The 16700-nt window shown below is 41.1% G+C and overlaps 1 protein-coding gene across 1 annotated transcript; it reads left to right on the top strand.

Moving 5' to 3' along the window:
* The first annotated feature begins 491 nt into the window (after positions 1 to 491).
* OAT (ornithine aminotransferase) lies at positions 492 to 15040 on the top strand. Its single transcript, XM_065843534.2, has 10 exons — positions 492 to 588; positions 3658 to 3884; positions 4840 to 5064; positions 5186 to 5281; positions 7980 to 8107; positions 9689 to 9811; positions 11295 to 11423; positions 12166 to 12279; positions 13036 to 13180; positions 14133 to 15040. The coding sequence occupies exons 2-10, from the start codon at positions 3683 to 3685 to the stop codon at positions 14291 to 14293; spliced, it is 1323 nt and encodes a 440-aa protein (XP_065699606.1). The 5' UTR covers positions 492 to 588; positions 3658 to 3682; the 3' UTR covers positions 14294 to 15040.
* Positions 15041 to 16700: the final 1660 nt, after the last annotated feature.

Genomic DNA, 16700 nt, shown 5'->3' with positions numbered 1-16700 from the left:
GATGTTACACGGGAACACACTTCTCATTTCCAAAAATGTCTCCTCAGTCCCTCTCAAAATTTTTCCAGCCTGGCCCTTTTACCACCGTGACTCCCAGCCAAGGGCCGCCTGGCACTGCGGCGGGGCCGGCTGGGTGGCGACAGCCGGCGGAAAGGCGCTGGGCTCGGCCCACGGAGCTCGCAGAGCCGGAGGCTTCGGCCTCTCGAAGGGGTTAGGATTTCTATGGCTGCCAAAATTGTCCCCGAGGCCCATTTTAGCAGAGCCTCCGCGGCCTGAGGGACGAGACCGGGCGGACGGCGGCTCTGAGGGAACGGAGCCAGCGGCCGCCTGTGCGGGCCCTTGCCACGCGGGTGTGCCGGCATCCCACTCTGATTGGCTGAGCACGTGGATGCCGCCGCAGAGGGAATGGTGGGGGCCAGTGGGTGGAGGCCGTCAATCTGAAGCAGGAGCCAATCGACGGTGGGTAGCGGCGGGACGTCAGGCGGGCAGGGGCGTGGCGTGCGGCGGGGCGGGGAGCGATGACAGTTGCCGCGGGGCCGCCTCTGCCTCTTCGCCGCAGGCTCCGGGTAGAGAAGCAGCAGCCGGCAGGTACAGCGCGGCGGGGGCGGCCCGGCCGGGCCCGCGGGGGCTATTCCTGCCTCCCGCGGAGCCGCCTTGGCCCGGGTTCCGGCCCGCGGCGGCGGAGGGCCGGCGGCCGTGGGGGCGAAGCCACAGCAGGCCCAGTTGCCAAGGCAACGGGAGGGCTCGGGCTGCCCCCCGGGACAAGGCGTTGCGGCGGGGCCAGAAGTGCTTCACCGCAGAACGGGGCAGACCCGCTGCGGGGCCGGGACGCCGCCTACCCACCCCCCCGGGTGCTGCTGCTGTGCGGGTAGCCGGGGGTGCGGAGCCTCTTCCCGGGGGGTGGGCAGGACATGGGGCCGGGGGTGCGGAGCCTCTCCCCGGGGGGTGGGCAGGACGTGGGGCCGGGGGTGCGGAGCCTCTCCCCGGGGGGTGGGCAGGACATGGGGCCGGGGGTGCGGAGCCTCTCCCCGGGGGGTGGGCAGGCCGTGGTGCCAGAGATCCAGCGTTCTCCTCTGTGTCTGCTCTCAGCCCTGCTCCCGTCCAGGGTGGTGTCCCCAGGATCCCGGCTTTGCCTTGGCTGATGGGTGGAGAGGAGGGGCTGGTATTTCACCGCTTGCTCGTTCCTGGCTGCCAGTCTGGGTCCTGGGCTGTTTGTGATGTGGTATTAGTCTGAAAAGGTGGTTTGGCATGTCCAGGCTGATACACACCTGCTATAGCTTGTCCTCTTGAATGTTCATTCCCTTTGTACAGAGTTGGTAAAGGCTGCGATATGGTGCGGATTTTTCTGCGCTGTATCAGTGTGAATCCGAGTGTTTTTTTTTTCATGTATTTGATTATACATGCTATTTACCTTGGGGTGTATTTCCACATACGTCAAGGATTGAATATATACAACCGTTCAATTTACATGTGAAGTCTGCAGGCTCTGGACTGGATATTCTTGCTCAACAGTTCAGCAAAGTTGTTCAAGTATGTTTTCCAGCTGTGCTTTGAGCTTTTTCTGTTCTGATGCAAGGCTTTATTCACTTGGTGAAATGCCCTGGCTTCTGAGTCTGGTATTGCATGTTGCAGCACATGATCATATTTCTCACTTCCTCAAAGTTGGCAGTGGTTTGCTTTTTTTTCTCCTTTCCCTTATTGTGCTCCTCCTCTTTCAGGAAACTTCTATTCATCTTGTGTTGCTGATCATCAAAACCAGATTTTTCTTCGCCTTTTAACTCTAGATGCATCTGTAATTCTCAGCTTCACTCAGCCCTACTCCACATAATCCTCCACGCGTCGGTTAAAAGGATGTGGCCTCACTAGTGTAGTTTGCAGGACATTTCTCCTCATGGACAGGAAAGCCCTTCTAAGAATTTCTGATTAAGATTTTCCAGCCAGAAGTAAAAGAAGAACCTCCAATGGGTAGTCTGTAATTCTTTGTGCGGAGAGGTAGCTCTCTGATACAGGCAGAGTAAAGATTCATTTCTTTACAGCTTTCATTTCGAGAACGTCTGGAAAATCTCCAAAAACACAGAAGCTTGTTAACGAATTAGCTGCTGTGTCATGGAGGTGTGCCAGGGGCCGGCGTGTCACAGACCAATTAAATTGTAGGAGTAAAGCAAGTTGTAATTTTGAGTGGTGCAGCTGACCTGAGTTTCTGCCAACATTTTTTCCTGCACAGAGAAGTATTTGTCTTTTTAACTTGCAAAAGCTTGGAGTAACGATCTTGCAAAGTAAGACGTGGCATTCATGATGGCTGGTAAAATGCCCAGAAATGAGAAACTGCTGATCATCTCATGCTGGAATGGAGACTATTAACTCTTCTGAAAGACTTGGAAGGGCGAGCTGATTCAGTAGATGCAGAAAATAGCCCTCTGGCTTTGCTTAGAACTGGGGAGAAGCAATGTAATATCTGAAGAGCCTACCAAAAGAAATGCCACTCTGTTTATGGTGACACATCCAAAATAAATTTAGAATAAATCTGTGACTTAATATTTCTGTCTCCGCAAGCAGCCTGAAATAAGAGCACCCTTGTGTAAAACATGCCCATGTTCTCCTGTTGATATTTACTAAGTACATTTTGGTTAAGTTTTACGATATACTTTTGTTGCTAGGTAGTTTCCTAGTATCAAGGTTTCTTAGCTTTTCAGTTTGCTGTGCTGTGTGTTACAAGGGAGGCTGTGTTTGATAAATGGAGTAACTGTCGTTGTAATCTGTGATCTTCCCTTTGGGCTGATACCTTTTGTTGTTTCTAAGTGTGATGTTCTGGAAGGCAAGAAACTTGAGCTCTGATAACTCTTGGTCTTGTTAAAGCAAATGTCTTCTCTGGATCTGTTCTATATCTTTATGTTGATGGAGGTGAAGACAAGGAGGAAACGCTCGTGCATTTGTCCCGTGAAACTGTACCCTCAGATTACACTTGGCTACTAACAGTACGAGGGGGTATCCCTGAATTTTACTAAGAAAATACAGGGTGCTATAACAGTCATTAATATTTGACATACTATTACTTTCCATCTACTTTTGAAGGTCTTAAAATGCTACCAACAGTGAGTGCCTCAGAGTGTTTTGCTTTTTAAAGGTGACCTCTGCTAAAACTGATCAGTCCTTTATGAAATTTGATAATATTATCAGCTAAACATTGTCTGGGTCAGGTGCTATTTTCCAGTATTATATTATTTACTTTCTGATTTTGTGACAAGATTTAACTCATGAAAATCTTTGTTAGACAACAGGTATTTAAGTAGCACAAGAAGTCTGATAAACTTACCTTTCTTATTGTAGTTTCTATTAATAAATCTAGTCAGAATTTAAGGCACGGTGGAAAAGGAACACTGGTACAGGAAAAATGATGTGACTAGTTCATAGCCTTGATAGGTCACACATTTTAGTTTCCTTTCCATTACTGTGAGTGTACGTTAAAATAGAAAAAACACCCTAAACTTATTTGAAGTTAGTACTGTGTACTTCATATCAGCTTTCTTCATTGAATTGCAAGAGAGTTGAGAAACTTGTAATCCTGGCAGTAAAGCCACCTCAATCGCGTCATACCTTTCTTCTGAAATACTCTTAGTGCTAATTATTAACTTTATTTCTTTTTCTGTTTTTTTCCAGATCTGTAACAGCATACCCAAAGTGAATGATGTTTTCCAAGCTAACCCACCCTCAGAGCGTCGCTGTTCTCTGCCGAGGTGTTCACAGCTCACTGGGTTCTGCTACTTCAGTTGCCACCAAAAAAACCATTCAAAGACCTGTATCCTCTGAATACATATTTGAGCGTGAGGCTAAATATGGTGCCCACAATTATCACCCACTACCAGTTGCTCTGGAGAAAGGAAAAGGTATTTTATTTACGTTTCCCTGAGTGGTGTAGGTGGGATGTGTGTGCGTAGAAGGGATGGGATCGTGACATAATGATTTTGACCTAATAAATTTCTCAATCTTTGGGTTTTTCAGGGAGGGGGGAAAGACCGAGATAATTCATGAAATAAGGACATCTAGTTACTAGTTAAAGAATGCAATGATTATGTGTGATGCTACCTGATAAAACTGTAGTCTCTCTAAAATGATTTAAGTAGAGGTCTAAATTCTGATAATCTTCAGAATAATTCGGCAAGAAAGTTTCAAGCAACTTTCTTTCTTCTGTTATCTTGTGTGGAAAGTTTCAATGTTAATGTGAGCATGAAAAAGTCTATTGGACACCCCTATTAAAGTCCTTGTGTACTGTTCCTGTATTACTGCTTAATTTAAATCTGGTCTTGCTGTTTAAGGGGCTTTTCTGCTCTGCAGGTTAAATTCTATGAGTTTGTATTAAAATGTAACCAGCGTAGTGATCCAATAATTTTATTTTATCACTACATGTTTTGACAACTCAAAGCTGTCACCCTCTGAGTTTTGAGACCAGTTGGGTTCTTTTTAATGACCTCCAATTCTTATTCTTAATTCTCTTACAAAAGTATTCTCTATCATCTTTTTAGGACTCAAAACAAGAACTTGAAGGGGAAGTAATAGTCTCATACTCCTTAGTAACTTAGTGGGATGGCAGTTTTATATGGGAAATGCTTCTTTTCTTGATTCCTCAATGGGCATTTATTTGTACTGTGTTAGTTTGTTACTCCTGCTCTCCTTATCAAAGGTTTATTTGGCAGTTACGGTACTTTTCTGGTATGCCCTATGGAACAGTGAGAATACAGTTTATATTTGACTAGGGTGCACTATAACTATTAGCTTATACCATTTAGTATTATCTCAGGTTTTCTTTTATTTTGTATCTTTACCATACCTCTCTTTTTCTAGGTGTTTATGTGTGGGATGTTGAAGGTAGAAAGTATTTTGACTTTCTGAGTGCTTACAGTGCTGTGAATCAAGGCCACTGTCACCCAAAGATTGTGAATGCTCTGAAAGCTCAGTCTGAAAAACTGACCCTGACATCTAGAGCATTCTACAATGATGTACTTGGCGAATACGAGGAGTTTGTCACCAAAATGTTCAATTATAACAAAGTTCTTCCAATGAACACAGGTAAAAAAAATACATATTTCCATTTTATTTCTTATCTGTGAGATTCAATTGTTTTGTAATATTTGGTACTGCATCGATAGCCTGTTTTGTATAAGTGTGATGAGATTGCTTTATGTTTTAGGAGTGGAAGCTGGAGAAACTGCCTGTAAATTGGCTCGCAAGTGGGCTTACACCGTGAAAGGAATTCCAAAATACAAAGCAAAGATTATTTTTGCAGGTATGTTAAGTGTGTGTTATGAGTTGAGGGATTGAAGAAGAAGAGAACTCTATACACTGGCTCTTTTCTCCTGTAGCTGTGGTGATTGCTTTGCTGTATTCTTAATGTCTTTGTTTGGATTTCTTGTTATTTTTTCACTGAAGCAAGCCTATTGAAGGTTTCTGCACCCTTAGACATTTTAATAGTCTAAGCCAAGATCTCAGTCTTTTAGCAGACTGTTGTACTTGCATATCTGCTGTTGCCAATTCTGATTAAAAATACTGTTGTGGCTCCAACAGTCTTGGCAGGACTTTAAGGTTCTCAAAGTGCCTCCTATATTGTGAAGTTCAGTCTTAAGTATATTCTGTTGACAAAATATTCTCTGTATGCTTCTGACTAGTTGATTTTAACCTTAAAATATGTTTATAATTCATTGTAGCTATTTAAAAAGTAATGTCCTTTAAGAAACACGTGATCTTAACAGAATTGATTGTAAAAGCCAGAGGTATGGATATAATTCCCGTGACAAATCGATTTCAGGTCTTCTTCCTCATAGAGTCCCATGCACCGAGAGGTGATGAGGACAGTTGCACATTGTCGGGAGCTGCTGATAATGTCTGGCTTTGCATAGGAAATGCAACAATGAACTTAAATCCAGGAAGGAAACTATAGTTAATGTGGTGGTTTATAAAGCTTTATAAACAACAATTGAATGTATGAAGTGGAGATTATTTGTACTTTATTTATTTTAGTTGTCAAAAAATGATGAATGGCTGCCTGAAGTCCCATGGAAGGTGCATTCAGTCCTCGATGCTCTTTTAACTGCTTTTTATTCCTAATTAGTTGATTTTCGTATATGTTTCCCTTGAGTTTGTTCTTCAATTGCTGCCACCCCTCTCAGAAATGTCACAGTTGGGTTAAACCCCCTTCCCTTTTAGGTTTCCCCTATCAGTGGTTTTCTTTGGCATTCTTAACGTCTTCCACAAGTTGGCATTAACCCAGTAAAGCCATATTGTAATCTTGATGATATCATGAAAGTGAAAGCAATATTGCTAAAGTAAACAATGGAAAGTCCTGATTATATATAATACGTGGTGTACTTCCTGGCTTTATCTGCCTGCTCTGCTTGGCTCTTTAACAGGGAGAAGTGACCTGTTCCTGAAGAGACTATTGTGCTTTGCTTCAAAAATAGTCTAACTCAAATAACTTACATTTGGTATTCTTTGGTTAGAAGTGAAGTATTCTTGTCAGTTCTAATGTTTTTCAGTGCTTCCGGATTTCATAAAACCTTCCAGAATAAAGCTTACTACTTAAATATTTTGTAATTGCAACGGCTGCAAATACTATTTTTGACTTTTGGAACATATAGCATCTGAACATTAGATAGTGTTTATACATTGAAATTCATAGTTGAATATTGCATTATGGTTTCTAGGACCGATTAGATACTTTTTTTTCTTCTAGGGATTCTTTGAGCAAATATATTCCATATATATTTTGTTTTGCTCTTCAGTCAATTAACTTTTAGGAAGTGCTTTCTCTTCTTGATAAACTGGATATGCTCTCCATTTTTATGATCCCATCCTCTTAACCACAATATATAATTATGTGCCAAGAAGCTGGAAAAAAAGCATAGCAGTCCTTTTCTTGACATAATCCAGCGTTTTGGGAGAAAAAAGCTCTTTTGGGTAGCTAGGGTCAGAACAAAAAATGACTTTAAACATCAGTCCGGAGATTTTGATGCCGATTCTGTGGGCCAGCACGGAGACTGGAGCACAAAGGGGCAGACAGACAGCTGTCTGCAGACAGACGACCCCGCTTTGTGCCATTCAGTCTTTATTTCAGGATCCAGAGGATGCACTGACATAACCTTGAGGTGACAAGCATGTGCCTCGGCAAAGCGTGGCCGGGATTGTTCTGCTGCAGGCAGCACTGTAATGCTATTTACCTCGGTGCCTGGAGCCGGCTGCGTCAGTAATAATTAACTTCAGGATTTCCTGTGCGTTGAGAACAGTCTCTGCCCCTGGGATCACAGTTGGACAAAGAAACTGGAGGGGAAAGAAAGCAAAAGCTTATAATGCTGTGAAGGTGTTGAACCTTTAATCTTCCTTAGTCTTATTAAGCACCTTATTAGTGATTAGCTGAGAGTATATTTATTTAACTGAAATATTTAGATGAATATATCATAGTCTTGGTGATAGTTGGTTCCTAAACATTTTAACTGATGTTTCTGTATGAAATAGTGCAATGTCACAATGTTTTTACCAATGTGAATGGCTTCACCTGGACCTCTGAAATGCACAGAAATGTGTATATTGACTTAGGTTTTCTGGCAGCTTTGTATTTAGGACCTCAATTCTGAGTGGTGGTTACTTTTTTCTACATTTAATGAGTAATGTTTATGTAAAAGCTGCACCTGTTTGTTCAGAAGATGTTTATTTCTGAGGTATTTTCAATCTTCCAGACTTAACAAAGCTTATGGAAATTATTTCGTATACTTGCCAGGTCTTACAGTATAACTTTCTTTTCATTTTGATATGGCAATGTAATACATTTATGGCATCAATGTAAAATGCTAACAATTATCAGAAGGATGCTAACATTCTAATGTCAGACAGCTCTTAAAATGCATTTCCAAATGGAAAGTGTGATGTCCCATAAACTGTTCTATCTCTTCATCTGTTTTGTAACAATCCCCCACTTTCTCTTCTTTTCTTAGCTGGCAACTTCTGGGGCAGAACCATGTCTGCTATCTCTAGTTCTACCGACCCATCCAGCTATGATGGATTTGGACCCTTTATGCCAGGTTTCGAAGTGATCCCATACAATGACCTACCAGCTCTTGAGGTATTGGACAATTTTGGTTCTCTTGTAAGAAATCACTTTATGGTGTCTCTTTGGAAAAACAGAAGTTTATCCTTTGAAATATGTGATTTGTCACGAAGATGTATGTATCTAGACATACATAAGAAATATGTATGTTATAATTACATGTAGAAAATGCGTGTAAAGTCTGCTTTGGTTTTGATTTTCAGTTTTGCTTTAGGATGTAAAAGGAAAACCACATGATTTGTTTCATTTCCCATGTCGCTAATATGTTCAAGGTACAAAAGGGAAACAGCAGATAAGCAGTGAAGTAATTCATATCAGTAACATACGTTCCAAAGTCAGGACTTGCATTCTGAAACAAATATCTTTACATACTCAGAAACGCTGTGTGTTCTTCCATAACCAGATGACCAGAATTCACTGCAGTCACCAACAAGTCTTTCCAGTTTCACAGCATCCTTAAAACCACGCTAAACTGGTGTTTCACTTAAGCTACTGAAACACTAGTGGTTCTGCATTTCCCTGGCTTTTCTGAGATGCAGCCTGTCAAGCTGTTGGGAAGAGTTGACCTTGATTATTGAAAATAATCCCACCCTCATAATGTGGGCTTAGGTTTACGGGGTAAATGGTGCTTGATGGCACCTGTAGGGTGCTGGACTTCGGTCCTTGTAGGCAGGAGGGTTCCAGTCAAACACAGATAGTCCAGAAACACTAGGAACATTGGTGTCACCACTTTTCCATCATCTGGGTACGTTGTCTCCATGAGTGACAAGTTGGTTTGTCCTCTGTTTGGTCTGCTTAGTGCAAGTGAACCGTGTGTGGAGGTTGGAGGGTTTATGACACAGAGATGCTTGAGTTTGGTTAGGAGAAAAAAAGGTCTCTCAGTCTATTATATTTGCAGAGTGGAAAAGCTCACTCAGATTTGAACCTGCGCAAGGCTGCCCATTGTGAAAGCCTTGTAAGTATTTGGTGGCTTTCAGCCAACTTTATCGAGGCTTTGAATGCACCCTGGAGACCTGAAATTCAGATCCATGTCCATCAGACTGTTAACAGAATCTGTTCTGTTTATGGGGCAATACTGAGAAAAGCTGTAGGAAATTCATGCTGGGGATTATTATATATCTTGAGTCTTGCGGATTTTTAAACCTTTTAGAACTTGATGGTGCAAGAATGTAGCTGTGGACTTTGCTTTAAGGTGACAAAATTGTTCTGGAGAGGCTCTATTCCTTTTTGTTTGAGGTGTACTGGGGAAGTGTTGAGTAATTGTTTGTCTTGTACGGAGTAGTGCAAAACTGAGTGTATTTCTGAGGTAATCTATGGATTGATCCGATAATCTGTTTCTCTGGATTTGCATTTTTTAAGGTTTATTATTTCCCAAGCAAGCACACCAGCTGATTTTTGGAGGTGAATAGTGACATAAGCTTCTGTGCTGGAACTGAAATAGGATAACAGGCTGACTTGAATACTATTATCATCATTTGAGGTGTAACACCAGAGTTAGAGCTAAGTTCTGCTACATGTATTCATCTCCATATTTTCTAAATTTGACCTAAAAGCCTTTTCTCTGTGTCTTTCCTCTCCATATGTCCATTTTTCCAGCGGGCTCTTCAAGATCCCAACGTAGCAGCTTTCATGGTTGAACCAATTCAAGGTGAAGCAGGTGTGGTTGTTCCTGACCAAGGTTATCTCACAGGAGTGCGGGACCTCTGCACGAAGCACAATGTAAGGAATTAGCTATAAAAAAGGTGGCTTAAACATTACACACTGTTTACTGGCATATCTTGTAAGGTCATCCTTGTATGCAAGGTACAGGACTTGATATACCACTTAATTTCATCTTCTTTCAGTGGAATAGGGTAGAGATACTTCTTGTATTTCCAGACAATGCTTCTTAGCAGTGTACATTTTTTTTTCACTGTATCTTACTGCTGTTACTGATTTTACATTTCTAATGAATGTTCTTGAGACTGCATTTATTTTAAAATAACTTAACTTTTAATTTCTTTTTCACAATCGAAGTTCCTTGGGTCAGAAGCCCATTACTGCAGTGGTTCTGCCATGGCTGTCAAGGGACCTTGTTGCTGGAGTGCATAAGCGCTACCAAGAGTTAGTAAAAGTAATGGATCACAGAATGAGACACTGAAGAGAATGGTCATATGCTGATGAATGTTCTTTTAAGCTCTCTGAAGAGCAGACATCTTTTTGTTAGACTTTTTTCTCAGATTCTCTTTCATTATACACTTCTGACTCCTATTGTGAATATTACGTCCAATCTGAATTCTACTAAGAAATGTTTAGTTTTGAAAACAGAGTGTTTGGTCTCTAATTTCTGTTTTCTGCTGGTGAAGTCACACTGAATTAGACTTGCATTCAGTGTCTCTGGAAGGGTGGGAACATGTGTTTTATGTATATTTCCATGCCCTTCAGTTGTCTGTGGGTACTGCTACTTCTCACAAGCAGACTGCTGTTCTGCCTAATTCCTTATTATTTGGTCAGTGCCTCCCACAGGCCCAGGCCACATCCTTAGTATGAAAAACAACAAAAAAAGTCTGCTGATATACAGCTTTTTGTTCCCTTGGTGTTGCGTGTCTGATTTAAAAGTCAGTGATCTCTGTTCCAATAGGATTCTGATTCTTAATTTCTGAGTGCTATTCGTAATTCCTTCTTACCTTCATTGCTGTGATACCTCAGGAAAAAAAAGCTACTTTACGAATAGCAGTATGTGACAGTATATGACAGTAGTGCTGCTTAGGAAAACATATCAAAACCTTGTATTTAGGTTCTCAGAGTTATTTAGACACTTAGACATCAGACAACAAGACATGCGGAGTTGCAAAAATTGAGAGGAAAGATAGATAAATCTTAACTTTTTGGAAATCCCGCTCATTGTAATATCACAAAGAGATTTTAGTTGGACAGTGTCCAACCCTATGTAGACTATGCCTTACCTAGAGAAGAATATGCTAAAGGTGTTGGAGAGAGGACAATATGTTCACTTTTAAGTAGTTTCACATTTCATGTAATACGTGTATGTCCAGAAGTCTTAGAGGAGGTAAAGGAAGGACCTTTGTGGACTCAGTGTAATGCAACTGGAAGGTTTTTCACTCAATGTGCACAATCATGCTGTCTTGTTAGAACTGACTTAGGAATGGGAGTGGAAATCATTCTCCACATGTGGATTCATTTTCTTTTTGTCTCTATCAAGGTTCTGTTTATTGCTGATGAAATACAGACTGGTTTAGCCAGAACAGGGAAGATGCTGGCTGTTGACCATGAAAATGTGAGACCCGATCTGATTCTTCTTGGAAAGGCCCTTTCTGGTGGCTTATATCCTGTGAGTAACAAAGAAATATCCATTTGTTAGATCATGGTTTTGAAGTAAATAAACACTGAAAATCTAGAGTTGGAAGAACAATAAATCTGGTGTTTGTTGTACTTGAAAATTGTGGTTCATGGGATTAACTGTGATTTATGACCCAGATAGTCCAACCTCTGAGAGACACATAAGAGAATTATGGAATACATAATATTACCTTTACATGGCTATACAGTGTCCTGAACTTTCCATGTCGATACTTGACTTATTTGGGTGGCAGGTTATTAGATGTGAAGGAAAAAAATACTAATATGTGGTAAAACTTCTATCATAAAGCAATTTCTGAACAACTGGCATTATTTCACTTGTTTGGCCTGCCCACACAACTGATTTTTATCCTTTTGGAGTGACTTAAATTCCGGCTGCTTAGGCTGGAAATTACGTCTTGAACTCTTCTGGCCGATTTAAGGTATTTCTGAGTTGTTAAACAGAGTATTGAAGATTGAACTCTTGAAATCATATTCAGTTTGGAGAAATGCCCTTCATCTGTAGTTATATATGTTACCCCTATAGCTACATGTATATAAGGGATTAAGCTGATATGTGACTATCAGGTGTGTTCTCTATATAGAACCAAGAATCTAAATGTAATTTATCACCATAGGCTGAAAATTATTCTTTCCTGAACCTTGAGGAAAAGTTGATTCTGAGATATTGAAGTTTACTGTTCTAAATTAATGGGCTGACCTTCCCATTTCAGGTCTCAGCAGTGCTGTGTGATGATGACATTATGCTGACCATCAAGCCTGGGGAACACGGATCTACGTACGGAGGAAATCCCTTAGCTTGCCGCATTGCAATGGCAGCGCTGGAGGTTTGTGTGTTGTAATAGAGATTTGGAGCCCAAAGGAAAAAAGGGTGTCACACTGACATGATCTTTGCTTTAATGGTATAACTTGTTACATTACAAGTAGAAATCTAGCTTTAAGAACAGAAAATTGGTAGTGGTCAACTGCATAGATCACAAACCAAATTCTGAAGTCTTTACGGGAAATGTGTCCTAATTTCAGGGTATTTTTTGGTCTCTGTCTCAAATGACAAAATAAAATTTATCTATGGGAAGTTTCAAGACACTTATGTAAATTCATTCAAATATTTTCACTAATTTCACAAAGACATTTCTAAATTGGCTTATTTTATCGCTCTGTGAGCTTGGTAATGTGTATACGCTACTGGAGTTCAAACAGAAGATGGTAAAATGTCTGGTCCAGAGTCCCTGTTTTAATTATCCTGTGACTGCATAATTGACTGCATTTAATACAAATCACTGGGAAAGCCTCATCATTACCCAATATGTGGATATGGACAGACTGAATCTTCAGAGATTTACTGTTTACTTGTAAATAATGAAAAACAGCTAATTTAGAATAAAATTTCAAAGAGATTATTGTTTCTTGTAAACATGAATGAATAAAGGCTTAATACTGATCTGCTTGGATGTGCAGCCTTTGCAGTGATACAGCAGCTTTTGTATCTCAGCAATTGTAATGTCATTTGTCATCTGTTCCAGCATGGTACATAAAACAAATGCAGTGCACTTCGGTTGACTGTAGGTCTGACTTCTCTTTAGGTAATTGAAGAGGAAGAGTTGGCTAAAAATGCAGAAATAATGGGTAACATACTGAGGAATGAGCTCATGAAGACACCGTCTGATATTGTAACTTGTGTTAGAGGAAAAGGACTTTTGAATGCAATTGTAATTCGGGAAACGAAAGGTAAGGAAGTATAATCAACTGCACAATCATAGCATGAAAAAAGTCTTTTAAATTTAAATTAGAATTATCTTAATGGAGTATGGGGGATGGTTTATAGGCATCATGTTTGGGTTCAGATTTTGTCTATAGTGCTGTAGTACCTACTGAAAATTTATTCAGGTCACTGTGATATTAAAAAGAGGGTTTTTTTAGCAAGTATATCCAAACAATTATTTTAAATTTTATTTTGTAATTATTTTATGATGTGATAATGTTCAAACCTGATGGTGAATGTACCTTCTGAAAAATACCTTTTGTCTCCTCACCTGCAGAAAAGTGGCCACATCTGCAGAGCTCTTTTCTGTCGGGTTATGGAAGAATTGGCCGAGCTTGGTTGTTCCAGATAGTTAGAGAACAATGAATACAAGAGGGTACAAGGAAGGAAAAAGGTCATGACTGAGAACAAGTTTCTAGGGATTAACACCTTGAATTATATCAGAAAACTGCTTAGAAGCCACAGCAGATGATTCTTTTTGTCATGAATATGCCAAGTGGCAAAATGCTGCAGGGAGGTGTTGTGGTTTCCCAAGATGTCCATGCGATGGATGAAATCCAGGCAGAAATGTGACCTCGTCTGAAGTCCTGTCCAGGCGTTCTCCTGCCTCCCCTTTGCACGCTTCCCTGTTTTAAATTAATTGCTACATCCAGACAAACCCTCAGCTGGGAAGGAGCAAAACTCGATGTATTGGAGGCAAATTTGTGAGGCCCTTTGGACAAACTGCAGGTTTGCAGCAGTCTTGCATGTTCACCGCCAGTTCCAGGGAGTTGCTCTGGAATGACCATTTGTGAACATGCTTCATCTTTTCCCTGCCAGATAGCAAACAGTCGACAATCTGTCCCCACGTGCTACAATTCTGCCCCTTTTTCTGCTGTAGCGTAAACACCATATTTTTCTTTTACCATTAAATTACAGATTATGATGCCTGGAAGGTGTGCTTGCGGCTTCGTGATAACGGACTTCTCGCCAAACCCACGCACGGCGATATCATTCGGCTGGCGCCACCGCTCGTCATTAAGGAGGATGAAATCAGAGAGTGCATCGAAATAATTCATAAGACCATTCTGTCGTTCTGAACACGCGGCTTTTAAAGTGTAGCTGCTGACTGACCCAAGGTGGTGCGTTGGAATCTGTGCGATGAAGGCCAGCTCTTGAAGGAAGCATCTCTTATTCCTTTTATCTAAGGGGACTTTTAAAACATAGCTATGTCTTCAAACTATTAATAGAATGGCTCTGAAGAAAATAATGATTTTATTTGAAGAGTTTCCAATCTTGGAATAATTGGAAATAAAGTGGGGAGGTTCTGGTCGTGTAGTCATGTACCTACTGTACAGTTAAGCCAGAAGGGAGGGAGATTTCTCTAGAAATCTAATTGTTGCAACTCTTGGCCATAGTTCAAAGCATAATTTATATATATTTTAGTAAGGGTGGTCTTACACTCTCATATGACTTCAAAAGCATCATTCAGCATTTTTGCCCCTCGGTGAGATGTCTGTAGGGTGGAAGCACTTGTCGTTATGGATGAATTCCTGTTTCTCATTTGGGACTAGAAGAAACTTGTAACACTGAAGGTTTGACAAAGTGGGTGTTGATGCTGGTGAACGTGGCGAACTTGCGTGTACAATATTTTGATTGTATGACAAGAGATGCTGTTTTCAAGCCTGGTCTCAGTGTTTGGCTTTGCAATCTTGTAAAATAGATCTAAGCATGTAGATGTGTTTTTACTGGTATAAAACTTTCTATAATCTGGATGTTTATATCAAAACGTGCCTGGCATTAAAAAAAATAACGTGCAACTAAAATACACAGCGTATTCAAAAAGAGCAAGCCCCACAGTCCATGTGTTTCCATCCATCTCAACGTGGAAGCTTCTCTGCTTTTTTACAGGGTGAGTCCTCCTGTGTTTTGGTGCTTTTTGGACTCTGCCAATTTAGTTTTCTGTATGAAATTGCGGAGTTGGCTGCTATTCTTGTTGGGGTTTTTCGTGTTTCTTAACTGAGCTGGTTTTAGCTGAGATTAAACCCTGATTAATTGCCGTTAATGCAAAATGTTCCCTTTGCCGAGCACAGGGGTTAAATGCAGTCGCATGTTTGTAATTAGAACAAGTAAATAATCCCGTGATATTTTAAAGGCAATTTTAGTTTATGGAGATAAAGCAATCTGCTTGTTAGGGTCACAGAACTTTTTACCTTGTTTTGGGTGAGGCAAAATTGAGTGGTCGTCTGCTGTGGGTGAAGTGAGACCGATTTCAATTTGGAAAGGCCTCATTGTTCCAAGGGTTGATGTGGCACCGGGACCGTTAGTTTTAGGAATACGAAATAAGCACAGAAAGGTGTTGCTGAGGAGGTTTGGCATTTCTGGTTGTAAAGGAGTGTAATAACTGCAAGAATGTTTGCCTCGATGCCTGGAAGGGCGGTAGGGCAGAAGACTCCTCTATTTGTTTTATTTGGTGCTTCCCTGTCCTCACTGTTGGTGGATCTTCTGTATTCTCCATCTGTCTCTCTTAATGCCCTTTATAGTGTCCCTTAAGCCACAGGGAAGAGCTTCTTTTCCTTTTATGCAACAGCCTTTTACATACGTGAAGTTTGTTGTTGTTCCTCTTTCATTGCTCCTTCTCTAGTTAAAATTCAGCTCTGTTTTCCTGAGAGGTAACGTTTTTTGAGCCCGTTGTGTTCTGTGATCCACTAAGGCCAACGAGAACTCAACTATTTGACGTGGCTTGTGTGCTGTGCTGGAGTTGGTGCCCAAGTGTTGGGGTTTGGGTTTTCCTGCAGCGATGTGATAATTTTATCTCTCAGCCAGCGCTCCCTTTTGTGCAAAGCATTTTGAAGAGCAGCTTTGAACCTCTTTCTCCACTATTTTTAATTTGTGTAATAAGCAAGAATTACGTGCGTGTAAAACTCTGTGATCTCATCTACTGACTTTCATCCTCTATTTCTTTGAATACTTCTCTGGCTTTTGGTGACCAATTTGAGCTCTAATCTTGTCCAGCCCACTTTCTGGCTGTAGATTTACAAGACCAAGACTTCTCAGAACTTGAGAAATTTCTCTCTTTGTGCAGCAGGGCATTGCTGACTCATTTCTGGGCTCTTTATTCACCTTATGGTTGCTTCATGAACCCAATTTCCTTGACAAGCTTAAGAAAATCAAGGTATGTGTAGCCTTTCTGAAGACAAGTCAAAAATTGTCATCCTAAATGCCCTTAATTTAGCAACTGGGTAGTTGATGAGTTTGCCGTTTTAACATGAAAGTTCTCTGGGTTGCTCTCAACTCTGCTTTGTACCCACAGTCACAAACATTTGGATGAGGTGGGTGCGTAGGACCTGCCTAAGCAGGAGCAGGATTGGGGATGCTCAAGTCCCCAGAGCTCATACAAGGGGTTTTTTGGTTGGTTTAATTACAGTTCAATGCCAGAGCAAGTACAGAATGATGTTGTTATTTCGGGAGTGAAGACAGGAACCCAGGACTTCTCTTCGCAGACAC

This window comes from Patagioenas fasciata, chromosome 8 (genome assembly GCF_037038585.1).
Source record: "Patagioenas fasciata isolate bPatFas1 chromosome 8, bPatFas1.hap1, whole genome shotgun sequence".
In the NCBI taxonomy this organism is placed as follows: domain Eukaryota; kingdom Metazoa; phylum Chordata; class Aves; order Columbiformes; family Columbidae; genus Patagioenas; species Patagioenas fasciata.
Note: the sequence above shows the minus strand (reverse complement) of the source record. Positions and strands in the feature narration are given on the sequence as shown.

What these genes read in the sequence shown, in the direction of transcription:
- OAT (XM_065843534.2), top strand. Translation starts at nt 3,683, where the DNA reads ATGATGTTTTCCAAGCTAACCCACCCTCAGAGCGTCGCTGTTCTCTGC. An exon ending in AGTTCTTCCAATGAACACAG is followed by an intron (nt 5,065 to 5,185) that starts GTAAAAAAAATA and finishes TTTATGTTTTAG; the next exon opens with GAGTGGAAGCTGGAGAAACT. An exon ending in AGCAAAGATTATTTTTGCAG is followed by an intron (nt 5,282 to 7,979) that starts GTATGTTAAGTG and finishes TTCTTTTCTTAG; the next exon opens with CTGGCAACTTCTGGGGCAGA.